The 20,857-nt window shown below is 38.6% G+C and overlaps 2 protein-coding genes across 2 annotated transcripts in view; one reads left to right on the top strand and one right to left on the bottom strand.

The window, feature by feature from the left end:
• Positions 1-20,857, top strand: part of UBAC2 (UBA domain containing 2) — a 100,415-nt gene that overhangs the window by 41,370 nt on the left and 38,188 nt on the right. Inside the window, exon 4 of the mRNA XM_019474382.1 lies at positions 19,770-19,893. Within this exon, the coding sequence (XP_019329927.1) occupies positions 19,770-19,893 (124 nt within the window). The remainder of the gene's footprint in view (positions 1-19,769; positions 19,894-20,857) is intronic.
• On the bottom strand, positions 669-9,769 carry LOC103906417 (G-protein coupled receptor 183). Its single transcript, XM_009288324.2, has 2 exons — positions 9,676-9,769; positions 669-1,770 (listed from the first exon to the last, which is right to left on the bottom strand). The coding sequence occupies exons 1-2, from the start codon at positions 9,714-9,716 to the stop codon at positions 669-671; spliced, it is 1,143 nt and encodes a 380-aa protein (XP_009286599.1). The 5' UTR covers positions 9,717-9,769.

The following is a 20,857-nucleotide window of genomic DNA, read 5'->3' as shown; positions in this document are numbered from 1 at the left end:
TTTAACATACGGGAGATACTCAGTGTTGGGGAGAACCAAACAGTTCATTAACTTTTCATCTGTTACATTTGACAATGTTATCTATGTGAATTGTCCAATAAGACATTCATGCTCCAAATACTACAAAATGCAGTTTCCCCTCCAAAGGGCTACAAACTAAGCACTTGTGGTAGTCAAACATGCAGAAATTGTCCATTTTATCTCAAAGTTTGATTTCATTTGCTTGTGTGACTTGGCTAACAAAGCCATTGCTGTAATTGGAGCTCAGCTAGAGATCTTAAATTTTCAGATGTTCTGGTTGTAGTCAGTCTGAATTGTAAGCTATTTGTGTTTAATCCTTTCTCAGACACCCAAACTGTGAATCAAGTCTTTGCTTGAGTTAATAACATCCAGGCATACATATGTGCAGCATGGAATTTGAACATTCACAGCAGTGCATATCTCCTGGAAAAAATAATGAGATCAGTCGAAATGATACAGCTAGGAAATTATAATGCTGAGTTTTCCTGCTGTCCTGTGACAATTCTTTTTCAGTCCAGCATCACTCCTTGATTTCCTGACATCCTGAGAAGCAGAATCTTACTTAAGCTGCTGTACAGGGAACACTAAGAGTTTTTACTGTGGGCCCTGGATTTTTAGGCTTGCTCCACTGCGGTGTACTGCAGACTTTATTTTTCAGGTAGCTTTCCATTGGGGGATTTTGCAAGTACCATCATTTGCGTTTCTCCCACGTCACGTGAGCTTTCTTCGTGATGTGACCTGACAGCGCTTGAAATGGATACACTCACTTGTCGTCTCAGTATTTTCATTACAGTTCTCTTGTATCCTTTGCATGCAAAGAAATAGATGAAAGGATCTAGGCAGCAGTTAAAATTCATCAGAAACACGGTATAATGGAGTGACTTCTGGAAAATTTTCTTTTCAGTGCACAAGGGTTCGCTCTGAAGCTTCTTAATCATGTGTTGTATGATTGCAACATGATAAGGGGTAAAGCAGATGATGAACACTATAATTACAAATATGATTGTATTGATGGCTTTTTTGTTTATCCCGGATTTTTCAGTCAGTGGATTTTCCTTGGCTGTTTGAAAAAGTTTGCAGCTAATTTGAGAGTAACAAAACAGTATAATCCCCAGGGGAATAAGGTACCCTACTAAACAGGCAGCAAGAAGTATAAATGGTAGATGTGCTATTTTTTCGAAGTTTGGATATTCCATACACGTAGTCCTTTCTTTTTCTTCCTGTGACATGGGTTGTATAAGTAATGGGAAGGTTTGACTAAATACAAGAAACCAGATAAAGACACAAATGCCCTTGGCATATTTAATCCTTCTGATCTTGTATCGGAAGGGGTGGACAACAGCGAAAAACCTGTCAATGCTCAAACAGGTCATGAAGTTTACACCTGCGTAGGTGTTGATATAGAACAAGAGAGCGGTTATTCGACATAACGCTTCTCCAAATGGCCAGTGAAATCCCAGGGCGTAGTAGGCTATCCTTGTAGGCAAGGCGATACAGAACAGGAGATCGGAGAAGACGAGATTTGTTGAATAGAGGGTAGTGGAGTTGATCTTCTTTCTGTTTTTAAAAATGACCGTGAGGGCAATGGTGTTTCCAAGCACCCCAAGAATTAAGATGGAGCTGTAGAAGACAGACAGTAGTATCCGTGCTGTATCTTTGTGCTCATATAAGTCACAGGTGGAACTGTTTGTCTGAGAAGCTGTGAAAGTGTCCATTTCTGTAACCACTGTTGCAGGAAGCTCAGTAGACCTAACATGAAAAACAACAACAAAAGGAAACATTTTGTAATAAATGTAGATAAGCAATTTCTGCATAATGATGGCCACCCTCTGTTGCAAAAAGCAAGATTATAAAAAACCTGAAATGAAACTTCATTATGGTGAAATACTTTTCAAGCCTCCTTCCAAAAACGAACAAACAAAAAGATGGCTTTTTCTGGCTTTTTTGTTTTGATCCCAATTCCTTCTCTTCTGAAAAAAATCAGATGGGGCAAAATAATAAACCAGGGATGTAATATATTTGGAAAGTGAAGTTTATAGATGGTCAGGAGGTGGGAGACTGTTTAAAGCAATCTGAGGGGAAAAAGGAGTCAGAAGAAACCACGTGACAAAGGATCATATGAAGTCCCCAAGGGTCAGGCAAGCAGATAAAATCTTTTAAATGTGTTTCAGTTAACGTTTAGGGAGTTTTTGTTTCTAACAATTCACATTGTGATGGTTTAACTTGTTTAGAGAAACTAAATTTTTTTCAGCACTCTTACCATATTGGCATTATAATAATTCAGCTTGTTTAATACTAGTTTTAAGAATTGGCTTTTGGAATCTAATTCAAATATCATTACATACATAAATTCTTAAGACTACTACTTTAGTCACTCTTTAGTGGTGCTGCAAAAGAGAGATAACCCAGCTGAAATATTTTACACGTTGTCAATTTAGTAGATTTTAGAAATTGTTTAGCCTGCACAGTCAAAAGTAGCATGGAAGAGCTGCAAAGTGGCAGTGATTTGGGGGACTTAAAAATATAAAAACGATACAGCAGAATTTCAGAAACGGAAAGGACCCCATCCTGTTGATATTGCTTCCAGTGCAAAATATTTCTTAGGTGTGTTGTTACCTGACAGTTGCATAGTGTAAGCATAAATGTTAGAAAGGATGGGGCATCTAACATTACTCCTCGAGCAGCTGTTCTGCAAAATGGTGCCTCTTAGAGGCACCATTTATGGATTAAAACAGCAGTCAAAACAAGATTGCTTCTGTTTTAATGCAGAATACTATCTGGAGGTAAAAGCTGTTGTAACCTGAGTTTTAAGTCCGTCTGGTACCTTTAATTAAAATGTCTAGGTTATTTCTGAGGATCTGCCTTTCAACACACACTATTTACAAACTGTAGCCTGTTGCACCTTAAAAAAGACTTTCTGGAAAATACCTCTCAGTTTTAAGGGGTTTAAGCTACACGTTTTAGAAAGTATTCATTATCCTTTTATTATCTTGTGAAAGCGTTAAAAGGTTAGTATCTTCTTTCATGTTTTGAGGAGATTGTCCTACTTATTTCAGGTTGTTCACAATTAATGTACCTGCAACACATACTGTATTATAAGCCAGTCTGATCAGACTTCTGGCTAGGTTAGCAGGGGTGCGTAAGGTTCTCTGTAAACAGCAAACCTGCGGATAGTGGATGATGTGTATTAAAATACATAAATGAGTTATATTACATATGTTTAAGGAAGAAATTTAGCATCCAGGTAGTACGTTAAGTCCATGTTTGCTGTGTTGCACAGGCAGTAGGAAAGACAGTTGAGTAATTTCTGACTGATAGATGTACAGTGTTCTGATTCTTAGATACCTGTAAAGTATGTCCCATGTGTCAAGAGGTGGGAATACTGCATTCAGGGTTGGAAGTCAAATCTGAAGTGGGAGTTCTGTGGTTTGAATAAGGGAATTAAACTAATATAAAATTACAGTTGCTATTTACATATCAACTCCAGCTGCAGTGCAGATTTAAGAATGTCTGTAATTTTACATTAGTTAATGCCGCATCATTCACAGTATCTTGGTGTTAGTGTGTTTGATGATTGATTAATACAGTACTTGCTACCCTGAGGATAGTTCTGGTACACTTTCCTCCTGTTTCATCTTTTCCCTTATAGAAGCGTGTAGGATGGCTCTTGTTTTACGTAAGTGTAACAGACTGCTTTTTGCAGAAAATGGTGTGGGTTTGTGTAGGCACCTGGATAAGAGTCAGTGAGGTGTTTTGTTTTGTTTCTCTTATTTAAATGCTTCTGATTACTTGTTCACACTCCCAGCATGACATCTATCTTCTACTCATCTCTTCCTTGAAATTTAGGTAAAATCATTTCTTAAACATACGTAAGGAAGAATAATCTAAGATTTATGATAAACAGTTCTATTGCAGTAACTAGCTACAGCATATTAACTGCATAATTTTATTTTCACTGTAAAGTTGTAAAAGTTCTGGTTCATAAATAATGTGCATAATTGTCATGTCCATTAATTTGTCTTTCTATAAATGTTTGTAAAATGTAGAATATCTATTATACAAACACATTTAACTATGGTTTAGGAAAAATTCAGTCATTTCAGTGAAATTTTTTTTTTTTACATCAAGAGTAGAATTTCATAAAATGCATGTTACCTAATTTTGTGCTATGAAGTTGGATCTTTAATGTAATAAATTAATCTAGAACTTGTTGTTGCTCAAAATAGGATGTTCACCCTCGCATAAAACCTATGGAAAAAAATCATGGCTATATTGAGAAGGAGTCCTAGCCGAGGGAGAGTTTGTGTCTATCCGTGGTGCTAGCATGGATATGCGTGGAGAGCTGTTCCACGGCAGGACAAACTGGCCACAAACAGATGAGAAGAAAGCTGGAGGACCACAGCTCATGGGCCTTCCAGGGCAGCGTGCACATCAGCTAAGCTGTGCTCCTTAACAGAGGATGTCAGCAGGCTCTTCTGCCTGCCGTGGGAGTCAGCTCTGGGTGGGGAAAGCATTCTTTTTCATCCTCTGTTGTCCCCAAAATATTTTGACTGTTAATGTAGGGAGCACATTTTATAATACTCTAGATGAGTATTAGTATTTTCTCTATATGTAGGTATGTGTGGGCATTTTGAGCAGTCACCATGGTGTCTAGGTGCTATATTACCTGAATATTTTTCATTTTTTAAAAAACCCCTAAGATACTCTATCTGGTTTGGGGCCCAAACAGATGATAAGGTTGCTACCATCTGACAACTTAATGCACATCACCTGAGCTACGCTAACTTCTTCATACATCTGAGCTCTTGTTGTTGTTGTTGGATGAACTCCATTCACCTCAGCAGGTATTTTCTTGTCCATCTTGAACAGGGCTGCATTTAAAAAAATACTTTCTTCTTAAAAGGTGTCTAGACTATTAAGTAACACAAGACTTTTTTTTGAATCCTATTCCTTGTGTCAGGTTGCTGTTTATTTCTTGGCAGCAATCCTTAGCGATCAGCTTATTATACATACAGAGCATATGACATCCTCCACAGAATGTATCTGAAAAAACAACAACAGGCCCATTTTGCATACTTTTTGTGTGTTTTGCATTGTTGGAGCAAAAATGGAGAATGTTACCTCCTTACTGCTGCAAATCTCAGACTAGCTGGACTTGATTCTTACTGATTTTAATGATCTGTGTGCCTGAATACCTTATGAGAACATGGTCATTTACTGTCCTGAATCCAGATGCACCATTGAAGCTACACTCTAGAATCACTACCAAAATGTTTGCTCTTCTAGGTTGTTGGATTAAATACCCGTCTCCAGTGGCTTTCTAAGTTTATTAATGATACTATTTTGAAGTATATGCTTAAAAAAACAAACAAACATGAATTTACCTTACCAATTTAATAATTTTAGAAAACATTGCCACAATTTTTTGGTATAGAGGTACGTGCAAAATTTTAAGGCATAAAGTATTTAAAATTCCTGTCTTTATATCGGTATTGTAAAGAAGGTTGTTCAGGTTTTTACGTTTTCTGAGTCTACAGACACATGATACTCAGTGACACAGACCTCTTACTCATTTAATGTGACCTCCTGTATAATCCAAGTTATGTTATTATTTTAGTTATTTGCGTATGGATTCCACTAACTTTTCATTTAAAGCATATTTTCTAAAGTGCTGTTTGGTCTTGATTTGGAGAACTGAAGAGAAAGCGAATTAGCCATTTGTACTGTAGTTTTTGGTCAGTCAACCTCCTTGTTAAAAAATGTGGGTGTGTCTCGTTTAAATGTCTCTAAAATTAATTTGCAATTGCCGTTTTTGTTGAGCCTTTCCCCTTTATACAATCTCATGGTTTTGGCAATTCAAGGTGAACTTCTCAAATGTCTCACCACAAGGCAAAATAGTCCTGTGATGTCTGTTCTAACCCCAGCTTAGTCCCACACAGGAGATGGGGTTCCAGATGCCTCTTGGCATCGGTGTACCTGGAAGCATACTCACCACTACGTCCCTGCTTTTTCTGCTCAGTTGATTAGGTATCTGAGATACAGTTGTGTAGCATTGCACGGGGAGCTTGTGAAGTTCGTTCACTGTGATCCTGGAGTACTTCTCAGATTCACTGTGTCCTAGGATATCTCCAGTCTAGGGCCATGGCCATTGCTCTCTGCTTTCTACCTGGGAGGACCTTATGCCTAAGAAAGTTTAAAATTAATTTTAATGTTATGCCCAGGCTTGCAACCAGTGCAGGTTGTTCTTTATTATCCTCTCCCTTGCCATTTTCAAGTCTTAGCATTGTATTTGCTTTCTGACCACCAATGGAAAAAAAAGCTTTTCTTTAGCCAATTACTTTGAGATTTGTTAGCTAACCAGCTTTTAGTCTATTCTGTGTGCTTTCTCGATGTTTGATAGCAATAGTATCCACTCGGGGGAAAAAAATCACAGTATCATGTCAAGCTGCTTACAAAATCTGGCATGTCTGAAATCTGTGCAGCTGCCTTTCTAAGCCGATTTTGTAATTTCATCAAAGAAGGAAAATAAGTTGTTTTAGGAGATTGGTTTTCTGTGAAAATGTTTGACTGGCATTATTCATTTGTTTTACATTTATACTGCAGTACGCAAGAGCCCAGCTCAGAGTGGAGTGCCCACTGCAAAAGGTGTTTGATGAACAGAATGGTGGCTCCAGTCTGGAAGTACTACGTAATCCAAAGCCCTGGTTCATAGAGATGTTCATGTATGATGAGCTTTATATGTAGTATTGTAATGTTACATACATTTAACTATTAACAAGCATAGACTTAAGCTATAAACCAGCAATTGCAGTGTTGCAACCTTAGATTACATGGGTTTGGATTATGTGCACACAGTGATACAAAGCTGTATCTGTATGCTAAATGAGTTTTCTTCTTGTTCTCATCTCCTGCTTTTGCTGAAGGAGCACCATCTGCCTTTTCAGCAGAACAGGGAGCACGTAGAAGGCTTTAACTGTGTATTGTGATCTAATGTGTGATTTGTCTGTCTCCATAATTTTCATTCTTAGGAGATGAATCCCTGGTGCATCTGTCCAGTAGCTAATTTAAGAGGGATACTAATTAAATTCTTGGAAAGGCACGGCAGATCATTAGAAAGATCTCTCCTGACTCTATACATCGTATGGTTTAGTCACTTTGAGATGGACAATATTTCTTTAACAAACAGTATGGGGGAATAATGTTGTTTATGTATGCATAAAGAGTATAAATGATTTAAAAGGAATGGTCGGGAAAGAGACTTCTCGTTCCCTGCAGTACCTGACCTGAGGATTTACTAAGCTTCCAGTCCTCTGTAGGTGTAAGCTGTGTAAGTCTTACAGAGTTTAAAAATAGTAGAACATGGGAAATATGCAGTGCTGTGGTTATGTAGGTTTAATTTTTTCTTTAATCTCTAAAATGAATTGTTTTCTGTTGACCAGTCGTATTTAATGTTTGAATTTCTAATTTACCATACAAGTGATCTTCGTTGTAGAGTGTTTGCTCTGTTTGAGAAAAAGGCCTGATTCAACTAAGTTATGCATGCTAAGTTGCATAGTAGAATGCTTTGTTAATATAGAAAGAACATATACCTAAGGTACCTATATCTAGGTGTATGTATTGGCAGCTTGGGAACTACATGTGGTTTAATAAAAGCTGAGGCAAGAGACAGGCGTGTCCTAAAGCTTCCTGTTTCTTTCTAATACTTTAACACTCATACGCTTCTAGTGCATTATGTTAATTTACCTTTTTTTCAAAAGCTGTTGAGTTTTGTGTCCTAAATGACAATGAGTAGGCCTAATGACCTGAAGACTGAATCCTCAGGTCGCAACCCACAGCTAATTTTGGTGAGATAGTTTCCAGGCTAGTCCTTTTATTCTTCCTTGGTATAGACCCAAATTTGTTGGAGTACTAAAGCCAAATTTGTAAGCCACACGTCAGTATGCTTTTCATGAATGAAATTGTCTTAATCATGGCTATGAAGAATTATAATATTCTTTAAGTGCTTAACAGAATTTGCAGATGCACACGCTGTGGGATCTTTATGGTCCTGCTTTTATCTATTACTACAAATTTTGCAAAGTTGTGTCACAGTTATATTTGGCGCTCAAAAATAACAGAAGCTACAGTAAGCGAAATGGAAATAAAGAAGTTGAGTTGAAATGCTGCATAACCAGTTAAAGAAAAAGTGGAAGTAATTTGAAGTGTGCATGTCCCGCTCTTATCTGTTGGATCTCTCTTTCCAAATGTGATCCATCCTATGCAAAGTATGAGAACTATCTAACATAAATCATCTCTGCCAAAGATGCCTGTTGATGTGAAAAGCCATGCTGATGCTGAGATGATTAACCTCCCTTCAGTTTACTTGCCTAAGTATACTAAATGTAACAAGGAGAGAGCCTAAAATATAGCAAATTAACAAAATAAAAACCTGAGCCACTGACAATTACATTCCTGCAAGCAGAAGAAAAAAGGGGTCAAATAACAATTTGTATTTTAGTACTAGGAAACATGCACACCTTCTATATGTTTGGTTTTTTTTTCCTGGGTGATATGGAACGTGTACAGGCACAGTCTTTAATTTTAGGGATTACAACTTCAGAACTCTAGCTTAAATTTGTTATTCATTACCTGTATACATAGTCCTCAATCTTTCAAACAGAAAGGGATGAGACTTGAGCTCTTAAAGACTAATTGCCAGGTAAGTTTTCTGTTCCCTCGTCTCTTCAGGAGGAGCCATGAAAATGTTAGACAGACCTCTTATATCCTGTGCTCAAAGGCATGCATGCTGCCTCTATTTTTTAAGATAAATGATAGTTGAGTTATTGTCTGTTGAACAGTCTATCTGTTTTGCCAGTATAATAGGAAAAAGGGATCCTTTTTAATTGGGAAGATGTATAAAAATTGTATCACTTGTAATATTTCTTTAGCTTTGTGGCATGAAGATCAGTAATAAGGCGAAAGATGTTTGGCGATTGTGATTCAGAAAAAGAATTCCTTCTAAAAACTTTGAAAGAAATGTGTGTCAGAAGGTGAAAGAGGAATTAGCTCATAAAACTTTGAGTTCATAAAATATTCTGTTGCAATATTTAGATGTGAGAAGAGTGACTGAGGAGTTCTTGAGCTGATAATAAAGGCTGTTTCACAGACAAGGAGCGCATGTGATAAAGCTATGTATTCACGACTATAGTACGGATTTGTTTTAAGGCTCTCTCCTACTATTGAAGTATTCTGCAAGGTTCAGTGAATGATTTAAGAACTGCAGTGCTTCCCTTACTACTTGTACAGTAGTTATTTCTGCGTTAGTATAATTTAAATTACTATTGCTAAAAAAATCGTCTAAGCTAATGCAGTATCAAATGTTCCCTGTGATTGTCAAAAGGCTGTATTGTAAGAAAGGACTTGAAATAACTTGTTGATGCTGAGGCTCAACAGCTCCTTTAAATAAAAATTAACTGACAGCATATTAATATGTGAACATAAAATATCACAGAATTTCTTCCACGAGCCTTGTCTCTCCCATCCAAAGATCATTCATCCTTCCTACCACATGAAAATATTCAGTGTAATACAAAAAAGAAATAATCTTTCTGGAATTGTTTGCTGTTGTTCAGTGAAAAAAAAATATTTAAAAAGTTAATTCTTTTCTGTACTTACATATCTGTAGCTTCTTGGATCCTCTGAGCAGTTAAGGGCATTAGCAGGATGGCTTGACTGCGAAAGTTTACTCTTGCACATTGTTTTCAAGAGTGATTACGTGAGTCTCTTTTGTGGGAGGGGTCGGTTTTTTCAAGTGCTTAAAAAAAAAAAACGGGTTTGTATGCTGGTCTTGATTTGCTGCCTACTGTTTTATGGGATGTGAAAGCATCTATTTTTAATCCTTTTACAATTAGTCTGTTCAAAGAGAGTAATTAGAAACAACCCTCCCACCTCCCCCGTGACGTTATGCAGTACTGACTTTCATAGAAGGGACTTTACCCAGAGGTTTACTTCACTAATTGTTGACCAACTAAAATCCTTGAGTGAAAAACTTTGTTTATATGCCATTTGCATTTAAAAATATCTTAAATTTAGTTTGTAGCAAAGAGCTGTATGATCAGTACATGCTTTAAAACTGCTTCTTACTGATCAGATCTGACACAGCACATGAAAACCTCAGAATTGAGGCATACTGAGATGCTGTGTAAAAACAGACGTCTCGACAGCCCGTGTACATTCCCAGCACTGTTTTAGTATCATAATGATGAGGCTTTACAGAAACGCCCTTTGAAAGTATATGAGGGAGTTGAAGAACTCTGGCGGTTTGAGAGATTAATGAGGATGTGTGCCTCTGTAAGCTGTTTATTGCATTTTGAGCAAGGATAATAATACACATGAAAGGTAAATACATTAAAGATAAACAGCTTTTAAAACACGAATCTGATTCCCCTAAAATGATATTGATAAGAATGGGTGGCTAAGGAATAGGAAAGGAATGAGATGTCAAATTGTGAGATAACCCCTTGTTACCTGGAATAACCTTGTTTCTGGGTAAAGAACGTTGATCTAAGAGTTAAATTGTGTGTTTGTTAAGAGGGTTTTGGAGATCAGAGATAGATGGAAAATCCTGTCATTTGCTGTTAGAGGCTGTGGTTGAGAGTTACCTGGGATTTTCCCCCAAAACTCATACTGATCATTCATGACTGCGAAGGACTATTTATCTTTAAAGTGGCCTCATTTAGTGGCCTGATATTAAAGAACCAGGAAGTAGGCATGATGATGCCATTTTGGGCAGGTCCAACCCATGCAGAGGGTGGAATGCCTCTTTGGAAACGTTAGGGCTGTTGTTCACGGCACAAGTGTTTGCTGACATTGCAGTGTTGGAGGTGTGCAGAGATATGATCTCAACTAACATGTCCATCTCATCAGAAAGCCTAAAGTAAATGCAGATCTAATGACAAAGTTAAACTTTACTAAATGTACCTTGTCTTACGGGAAACGTTCTTGCTATGGCAGAATGAAATAGAGCCTTGCGAGTTACTTTTGTGCCCAGTTGGAACATTTAGTTGGCACTGTACGTTTTTGGTTTTGTTTTTTTTTTTTTTTGGTGCTGAATTTCCAGTGCAGACATGACTTGATTCCCCCTAGATGCCAGGGAGCTGAAGGGGTCAGTCTAGGGCTTTCAGCCCCTCAGTTTTTATGGGGCATTTATCTTCTAACACCAGATTCAGAAAGTCTTTGAGAGGACTTACTGGTCTTATTCTGGATTTTTTCCTTTCTTGTTTTTGAATTATTTTTCAATTATTCAGCTTCATCACAGAGTAGAATCTCTTTAAATGAAGTAATGAGAATTAAAGACTGTTTAAAGGGAAATTGCACAGGGAACTTACTTCATATGTACACAAAGTAACACTGCAATGTGGTTCTCTGTCTAGCAGCAAAAATATGTAGTAGAAATGGGAAATTTTGAGATACTACAGGCATGTAGTAGTCTTTGCTCAAGGACTGACATCAGTACCACAGCTTCATATTAAACAAAAAATGTTTATTTCAAAATAGTTTTACCATTATAAAATAGTGCCAATATGTGTTTCCTGCTCTGATCTGATAAAATATTGCCTTCCTTTGATTAAGATACATTACTAGATTGTACCTTTTGAGTCACGCTGATGTATTAGCTACCAATCCAGCCTAGCCTGATGTGATGTTAATTGCTTGAGCTAAATGATGCAGGTTGCGTTCTTTCACTTGCTATTTATCCTTCTAGCTATTTGTTTTCTGTTCTTATACAGCTGCTGTTTGTCCAATATCTGTTTGATTGTCCCACGATTTGAACATTTAAACCAAGACATGGCATGTATAAAAAAGTTATATGTTTGGTTTCACCATTTGTGTGCAAAAGCTTACTGTTTTGCTTTTGGCATGCAAGGAGAGTAACATGTAAATTAATATACTAATTTGTTACTTTCAGAGATGGTGACATCAAAGCAGTGCAGTTAATATTTTGACCAGTAGGTTATGATGCCTGTGATGATTTATTTTCTGTCTGCTTACTTAGTCCCTACTCTATTTGAGCAGTTTACAAATGGTACTGGATTTAGCTTTACAATTCCCTATCTAGAGAACTACTACCCAAGGTAAGAAATTACTTCTGAATTACACAGGGTGTTTATGGATCAACCAGAAAATGAAATCAGCTAGCCTGTTTCTTAACTGCAAAACTGCCTTTCCTTCCAAAACTAACTCCTTTTGTTTTCTAGGAGACAGGTCAGGTGTCTAGAACTAATCTGTAGCTGAATCCTGTCTTTTTTTGTCAACGTGATTTCTCAAGTGACTTGAGTTAGAGGAACAGTAAATGATGACTCACCAGTGATTCATGGTAACTCTGCAGAGGCCAAATAAAATGTGTTATGTTAATCTAGATGAAGAAGAAATTAAGCACCCAATCTCAGATGAACTTGGGATGCTAACAATTTCAATACAGCTGTTGAACTGTACCTCCTCAACAAAATACTCCGCCAACTAAATTCCTTCAATGTTTCCTTGTGCCTTCATGTGTCTTCTGCCTAGCTCCAGTTTCTGTGCCAGATTTAGCTGAGTATGGGATTCACTGGGAGCCCCTGCCTTTTAGAAAGGTGCAAGCTCCTCTCTCTTGCTGAACTCAAATTCTGGTTTGGTTAAAATGATCAGTCATGAAATCAAAGCTACCTGATAAGCTGTCACCATCAATCACTTGCTGCAGACATCTGATGCAGAGCAGCAACTGTCAGTGGGTAAGCATGGGTAACTAACTCTGTAACACCTAGTTGACATTAATAACTTATCAGTTAAGGATAAATAGTTGTCCCTGTGATACCGTACTCATTTGTGGCACAGGATTTGGCCAGCCATTCCTATACCGCTCCATCAGTTTCATCTGTATCTCCATAATTTGGCCTTCACATGAATGGCAGCATGCTAATCATATATTAAATAAAGGACAGGGGCCTTCATTTAAAAAAAAATAATTATCTTCATAGTGCTATAAGCTGAATAATTCTTTGATGGTCTGCAGTAATTGCTTGCCTGAGGGCAGTATATTGTGAATGCCTAACTGAAGAAATTTTATGTTGTATATTGCAGCAGGCTGGTAGAATAGAAATGGTCAGGTACCATAAGTCAGCTTTGCCCAACAGAGGTTGAGGGGAGATAGGATTAATTGATCTGTTCAGAAAAAGCTAAAGAACAATGATTACATATGTTAGTATCTTATTAATGATGAAGAAATTAAAACTGAAATTGGAAGAAGGATTCTTCCAAGAAGAAGAGGAAAGGTCTGGATTAGCTCACCAATGGGAAGGGAAAGGAACTTGAAACTGGTTTACAATGGAGCTGAGCAGTTTATGGAATAAATTGTTGGATAGTCTTGGCATTAAAAAAAAAAGCTTTTTTTAGGAGAGGTAGGTGTCTGACTTGTCTTCATGGCGGGATTGTAAAGTGTTCGGTTGGTTGCTTGGTTGGTCTTATATTTTAATGAACCCAAAGTTGCAGTAATTCTGCTGAGATATCCGTGGACGGGAGGAACCTTTCTTTTCCCCCTCAAGATGCACAACTTCAAGTTTTGTCTTGGGTTTTTTTTTTCCCCACTTTCTTCCTGCATTCCTGTGAAATATTGGCAGTTAGATACATGAGTATTGGGTAACGTACCCTAATGGTTTTGCTGGTATTGAGAGGCCTCAGGCACTAGGGTGTCCTGCTCATGTGTAGCAAAAGGGTTGGGTGCAATAGATGGTTCCTTTGAGTGCTTGGCTCCATCAGGCAGAGGATCCCAGCTATCAAGGGTGGTCATATTCCAGGGAGTTACCTAATTTTAAGGAGTGTTATTGAGAACATTTAACATTTTCAGAATGAAGGCTGGCACCTTAAGTGTAATGTGGCAGTGTCTAGACAGCGTGTAGGAACACAGAGCACTGAAGTAACTTAGTAACTTGAATTACAAGCACACTGTTTACATATTCTGTATTATCTGCAGCTGCTTTTATAACTGATATTTTTAGTCCCCAGAAAAATACGTGGTTATGAATTTGTCGGGTTGATGGTTTTATGAAGAACTTAAATGAAGAAAAATACAGGACCGCAGTTAGTAAGTGTAGTGAGTCATCCTGAATAAAATAACAGGTTATTTCTGCAAGTTTAATCCCGCAGAACTTCCATTGACAACAGCAGATATTTTTGCAGAAGTAACATTTAGCTTTCTACCCGTTTGTTCATACATTTTACAACCATTTTTTCAGTATTTTGTGCATATATTTACTAATATTAAAATGTTTTATTTTAACCTGTATTTAATATTCACCCTTTTAAAATTTAAGTAGCGTGTTTCTCATATGAGAAATACTCGCCCCTGATTCTTTCTTCTCTGCCAGTGGTTTCTACATCTCTGGTTTATTTTTTTCAAGGTTATTGTTTCTTCAAGGTTTTTTTTTCTCTGTGCAAAACCAGTCTCCTCTCTTCATACGATGTAGAATGTTCCCATCTGATCTGCTGTGTTTCTTTTTCACTGCAAATGTTGAAATTTAACATGCTCTTGAAATGAGGATATAATTGCTGTAGAGCCTGGTATTACAGTACACCTTTGGGATGGACATGGTGTCCATATAGTGTTCAAACTCTAGAATTTAATCTTTCAGGTCTTAGAGTTTTCTGTTTTGTTTGAAAATTTTATTTTCTAACCCACATGACTGAAATTAATGTCCTAAACATGAAGTGGGCATAAACTCAGTTTAGTGTCAGCTTGTATTTGTGTCTATGGCCCTTCTTTGCACACAGACGTCTCAAGTTTCTAATAGAAGTTAATCATGGCACTTTAAAGGATGTTCCTGATATTCTCATAGTATAATGAACAAAGGGCCGGGACGAAGGTCTCTGGAAAAGGAGAGAAAGTAGAGGAAAGGAGATTAAACGGGATGAGAGGAAAAACAAAAATAAGAGGCAAAGAGGGAACTGAAGGAAGAGAGAGAATTGAAGTAGTCCTTCAATAAGAGTATGTTTTCCACTTGTAGATGTTGAATCTGACTATATGTTACCAAACAATTAATTAACATAACTAAAAGAGTTAAGAACCAGTCCTTTTATTTACAGTACATGGATGGATGTTTGTACCTGTCGTGGTTTAACCTCAGTTGGCACCTGAGCACCACACAGCCGCTCGCTCACTCCCCCCCACCCGCTGGGATGGGGGAGAGAATTGGAAGAGCACAAGTGAGAAAAACTCATGGGTTGAGATAAAAACAGTTTAATAATTGAAATAATAATAATAACAATAATAATAATACACAAAGCAAGTGATGCACAGTACAATTGCTCACCACCCACTGACCGATGCCCAGCCAGTCCCCAAGCAGCGGCCCCCCCGGCCGACTCCCCCCAGTTCATATACTGAGCATGACGTCACACGGTATGGAATGTCCCTTTGGCCAGTTTGGCTGTGCCCCCTCCCAGCTTCTTGTGCACCTCCAGCCTTCTCAGTCAGTAGAGCATGGGAAGCTGAGAAGTCCTTGGCTAGTGTAAGCACTACCTAGCAACAACTAAAACATCGGTGCGTTATCAACTTTGTTCTCATCCTAAATCCAAAACACAGCACTGTACCAGCTACTAGGAAGAAAATTAACTCTATCCCTGCCAAAACCAGGACAGTACCTGTCTAGTGAATTACAGGAACAGAAATCCCTCCAGTGATTATGAGCTTCAGGAACAAGGCTTTGATTATCCACAGAATAATAGAGTAGCGTAGGTTTGACAGGACCTCTGGCAGTCATCTTGTTCAACTCTGGGTTTCAAGCATGTCCAACAAGAAGAGGTTACTTAGGGCTGTGTGTCCATGCTGTATCTCTGAGGATGGACATTCTAGCTCTGGGCAACCTGGTACGGTACTGGACCATCATTACCCCCAGCTGGACTTGCTCCAGTATATCAATGCCTTTCTCAAAGTGAGGAGCCCAAAAGTGGACACGATGATTCAGGTTCAGGCTCAGAAGTGCTGAGCAATCAGTTCTCTTGGCCTGGTGACTACACGCTTGATAATGCAGCCCTGTATGCAATTGACCTTTCCTGCAAGGGTGAACTGCTGATTAACATTCAAAGGATTTTCCAGCTCCTGGTCTGCAAATCTGTTTTCTCACCAGTCTATACCATTGCACAGGGTTATTCCAACCCAGGTGGAAGACTCCACAGTTGCTTTTGTTGAAGTCCATAAGGTTCCTGTCAGCCCATTTCTCCAGCCCATCAAGGAATATCTGAATGTGGCCCTGCTCTCCAAAATATTGACTGCTCCCTCCAATTTGATGTCATTCACCACCTTGCTGAGAGTGCACTCTGTCCCATCATCCAGGTCGTTAATAAAGACCGTAAATAGCATTGGCCCCAGTGTGGATCCCTGAGGGAAGCTGCTAGTAACTGGCTGCCACTTGGACTTTGTACTGCTGGTCAGAACCCTTTGAATCCAGCAGTGCAGCCAGTTTCCCTCAGATCTGCTTATCCAGTCCATATCTCCCCAGTTTTTCTTCAAGGACACAAGAGGAGACTGAGTCAAAGGCCATCCTAAAGTCAGAGTGTACAACATTCGTTGCTTTCCCCTTCCTTGTCCACAGTGCCAGAGTCACCCTTGGTGACTCCATATGGGATATTAGCAATCGCCTTGTCTGTCATGTGGCTGGCAGTGGCTTCTAGGAGATTTGCTCTGCAACTTTCCCAGTGACAGAGGTGAGGCTTGTAGCTACCTGAATCCTCTTCTTGCCCTCCTTGAAGATGGGTGTGACATTTGCATTTTTCCAGTCATCAGGAACCTGCCCTGATCACCACGATGTTTCAGTGATAGTAACATTGGCCATCTCCCTCAGCGCCCTGAGGTACATCCCATCTGGTCCTGTTGACTCCTGTATGGCCAGTTGGGCTCAAGAGCTTCCTAACCGTCCTCCTTTACAGCAGGTGTTGCTCCAGTCCCTCAGGAGGCCGAGAGACCTGAGAGGCCTGAGGGCAAAACTAACCAGTGAAAACTGAGGCAAAAAAGGCATCAAGTACCTTGGCTTTTTTCATGTCCTTTGTCGCTAGGTCCCTTTTTCCACCAGGCAGTGGGTCCACATTTTCCTGAGGCATCCTTTTGCTGTCATATTATGCTTGTTGTCATACCCTTTACCATCCTTTACTATGTCAGTCATATTCTAGTATTGTTACATAGATAACTTCTCTGACAGACCCACTGTAGATAAGCAGCATCTCCATGTAGATATTCTAAAACAAGGCATGAGTAATGTATAAAAAATTCTGAAGGCAACAGAAAAGATTAATTGAAATTTTCAAAGTAAAAGTACAGAATTATATAATGAGAGTTGAGGGTGAAAGTTTAAAATTTATCAGAATAAATTTTCACATGGTGGAGTTACCTGTACAAATGAGTTTCACAAGATATTTTGAAGGGCACTAGTTTTGACATTTTAAAAAAAAGATACCTGAATGGATATTTGTGTAATACCTATTTATAGTAGATGTGAACTCTGTCTAAAAAACAAAAACTGATGTCTTTGGAGGCATACATCTGTGGTGCCTACAAACTTAACTGTTTTAGGATAAAAGGTCAAGCACTAGGTTTCCTCTAGCTCCTCTAGATGGTCAGATACTGAGCAGTGTCAGACACTGGACTTTGAATTACATGGATCACTACCCCGGACTGAGGTGGTGCTTTCTATGGTCTCTGTTGACGTTAATGGTGAATATTAACATTTAAGGAACCTTTCAACATTCTCTAATCTCTTTTTGAAACGCACTTGCAGTCATGGGAAATTCCTTTTTGTACTTTCCCATTTTATGATTGAGTGCACTCTTGCGTGTGAAATCTCTGTGTCTGAGTCACTGTTTATCACAGGAGGAATAAAACCTGAAAAGCGTGCCACAATTTTGGTACTCCCTCAGGTCACTTGGTAAGAGTAGAAAGAAATAATTTAAAATTACTTTTCTAAGAAGGAAAAAGATCTTGTTTCTTTGTTTTTCTTCTCTCTTCACTTATAAAACCTGATTTACTTCAGTGAATATTGTCTACAGTGGAAGCACTTCTGATGAAGAATTATTTTGGTATGTGGCACTCTTATAGCTGTGCCTATCGACTCCTACAACTGAAATAATTTGAATTTATTTTAAGAATGTGTTGTGTGTGTTTATACAGGTGGTTTTTGTTTATGTAAGAAGGATTATATGCAAAATTGAACATTTTTCAGTAGTTCCTGAGTTAGCATTCTCTATATATTCAAGAGCATCTGACTGTGTGTTTAACGGATGGTACTAAAAATGTTTCTACAATTAAACTGTAGTTAAGTCCTCAGAGAGGAAGCTTTTCAGCAAGCTGAACTTCAAATATAACAAACAAAATGATAACGAAATGCTCTTAAGCCACAGCCCATTAAATGAGTAAAAATAATATTTTAAGGGGGTTTTTTTCATAGCTGTGGGTGTTGCATTTGGCAGTTACTCAGGAAATGTAAGTTTTGCTATTCAGACCATCATTTCACATAGTATTACTCCTATCAGTAGTTCCTCTGGAAGGGAAATGTATTTTTGAGTGAACACTTCAAGTTATTTAGGTCCTGGTTTGTGCTGTTTGCAGAATGCCCGCTGAGTATAAGAAGATCCCTTTCATGTAAAGGCCTGTGGAAACTGCAACTCTTGAAAGTTTTGATAAGCTGGTGAGCAGTGAAAAATTACCCCGTGCAGCATCCCGCGCCTGTCGGACACAAGACAGTACAGAACCACGGGCGAGGATTCAGCTGGGGGAGACGTGCGCGTTGCTGATAGCCTCCCCCTGCCTGCAGCTTGCTGCCTGGAGGTCACTGCCACCGCAGCTCCGCCAGTGGAGCAGGTCGTGTCTACTCAAAGTGACCTTTTTTTCTTCCCCTTCTCCATCCTAGGAAGTCTTTTTCTTCTAGGATCTCCCATATCCATGCTTTTGGCATTGGTTCTGCTGTGGCCTCTCCTGTTGTCTTTAATACATGGTTTACTTTTCTGGGTGTTTCCTCGTGAGGAACACAGGCTTTGTATCTGGGTATATGGATGAAATGCACTAGTTTATGTTCACAAGTTCAATCTAGGTATCTGGTCATTGTAAAAGGTGCTTGAGTCTTAAATTCTATGAAACTGCTTCTAATGAGGGTTTAGAAACTTTAATAGACATCTTGTGCTGTGATTAAGGTGAGGACCCTAAAGAAAGTTAGTTATTTGTAGGGCCGTGGAAGTCACTGGCAAGGGGAAGTTAAATCAAACTGTCAATATTCCCCTCTTAGATACTGCAGTCTATTGGCAATCCTCTAACACCTTAAGCCTGGGTAAATAATAGGAGCTTAACTTCATAAGTGAAGTGGTTTCCATAACCTTTTGGGAAAGGTATAATCCTTACTATTTGTCCATTTGAATCAAAGAGGTTTTGTTCTGATGCAGGAGACTACTGCTGTTCTTTGTGTGCTGTATTTATAGAAACAGTCTGCTACTAGACTAAATATGTTGCCTTCTCTGCTGCCTCTAGTCCTAAACATTAGGAAATAAGATTCTTTTTGTCACCTGTTCTTATTTGCTAATGAATCCGTTATCCTGAATGCCGCAAGTTATCGTGGGTTCCCAAGGAAGACCTTTGTTTGCAAGGTGGTATTACATTTTGATTGTTATGTACTTAGGATTAATTACTTTTGATTGTTTTACACTACTGTCGCTAGTATCATTCTTACTAACCATCTGTATCTTTCTTTTTGCAGCTTGGGTCCTGTGTTTGCGCTGTTTGTACCATTTTATTCCTCCATTCCAAGAGTGCAGGTGACACAAGTATTAGGCCACTTTTCTATCACAAACAAGACACTGGTCTACATACTGGGTTTACAGGTACGGTATGTACTTGCTTGCTCATCTTTTAATGAATTACTAATGTAGTAGTTAGTATTTATGTATGTTCATCTCTGAATTTTGATGCTTCCACACGTATGATTCCATATATGTTTAGCTAGTGACTGTCCCATCAACTAAAATATTGAAAAATATGTGTTGCTAGTAAGCATTTTTACATGCTGAAGTGGTGGGCAAGTGATCTCTTCTTCTGCGGTCTTCTGTCTTGATTGTCTTGCACAGGAAAATATAATCGACAATTCTACAATTTTTTTTTTTTTTTTGGTCAACAGAATGAACTAGATGAAAATAGAACCTGATGCTAAGGCATATGTATCTTTCACCTTTCTAATTTGCTTCTATTCTTGATTTTGTTTATTTTCCCCTTGTCTGTTAGAGCTCAAACAAAGCTATAGAATATGCTATTTTTCTATGATAAGACTGTTGATAAATAATAAAGGTTTTGGCTGCATTCCACTTTTATATAAATTGATATTATTTGTATATCAAGCATTACCACATGACAGGTGATTTAAAATAGTGTAACGTAGAGCACAGCGATATCATGTAGTATTATGTTTGTTGTGGTTTAACCCGGCAGGCAGCTAAACACCACACAGCCGTTCGCTCACTCCCACCCCACCCCAGTGGGATGGGGGAGAGAATTGGGGGAAAAAAAAAAGTAAAATTCGTGGGTTGAGATAAAGACAGTTTAATAGGACAGAAAAGGAAGGGAAAATAATAATAATAATGATAAAAGAATATACAAAATAAGTGATGCACAATGCAATTGCTCACGACCTGCCGACCGATGCCCAGCCAGTTCCCGAGCAGTGGTCACGCCTCCCCCAGCCAGCTTTCCCCAGTTTATATGCTGAGTATGATGCCATATGGTATGGAATATCCCTTTGGCCAGTTTGGGTCAGCTGTCCCCCCTGTGCCCCCTCCCAGCTTCTTGTGCACC

This window comes from Aptenodytes forsteri, unplaced genomic scaffold, assembly GCF_000699145.1.
Source record: "Aptenodytes forsteri isolate BGI_AS27 unplaced genomic scaffold, ASM69914v1 Scaffold123, whole genome shotgun sequence".
NCBI lineage: Eukaryota > Metazoa > Chordata > Aves > Sphenisciformes > Spheniscidae > Aptenodytes > Aptenodytes forsteri.
Note: the sequence above shows the minus strand (reverse complement) of the source record. Positions and strands in the feature narration are given on the sequence as shown.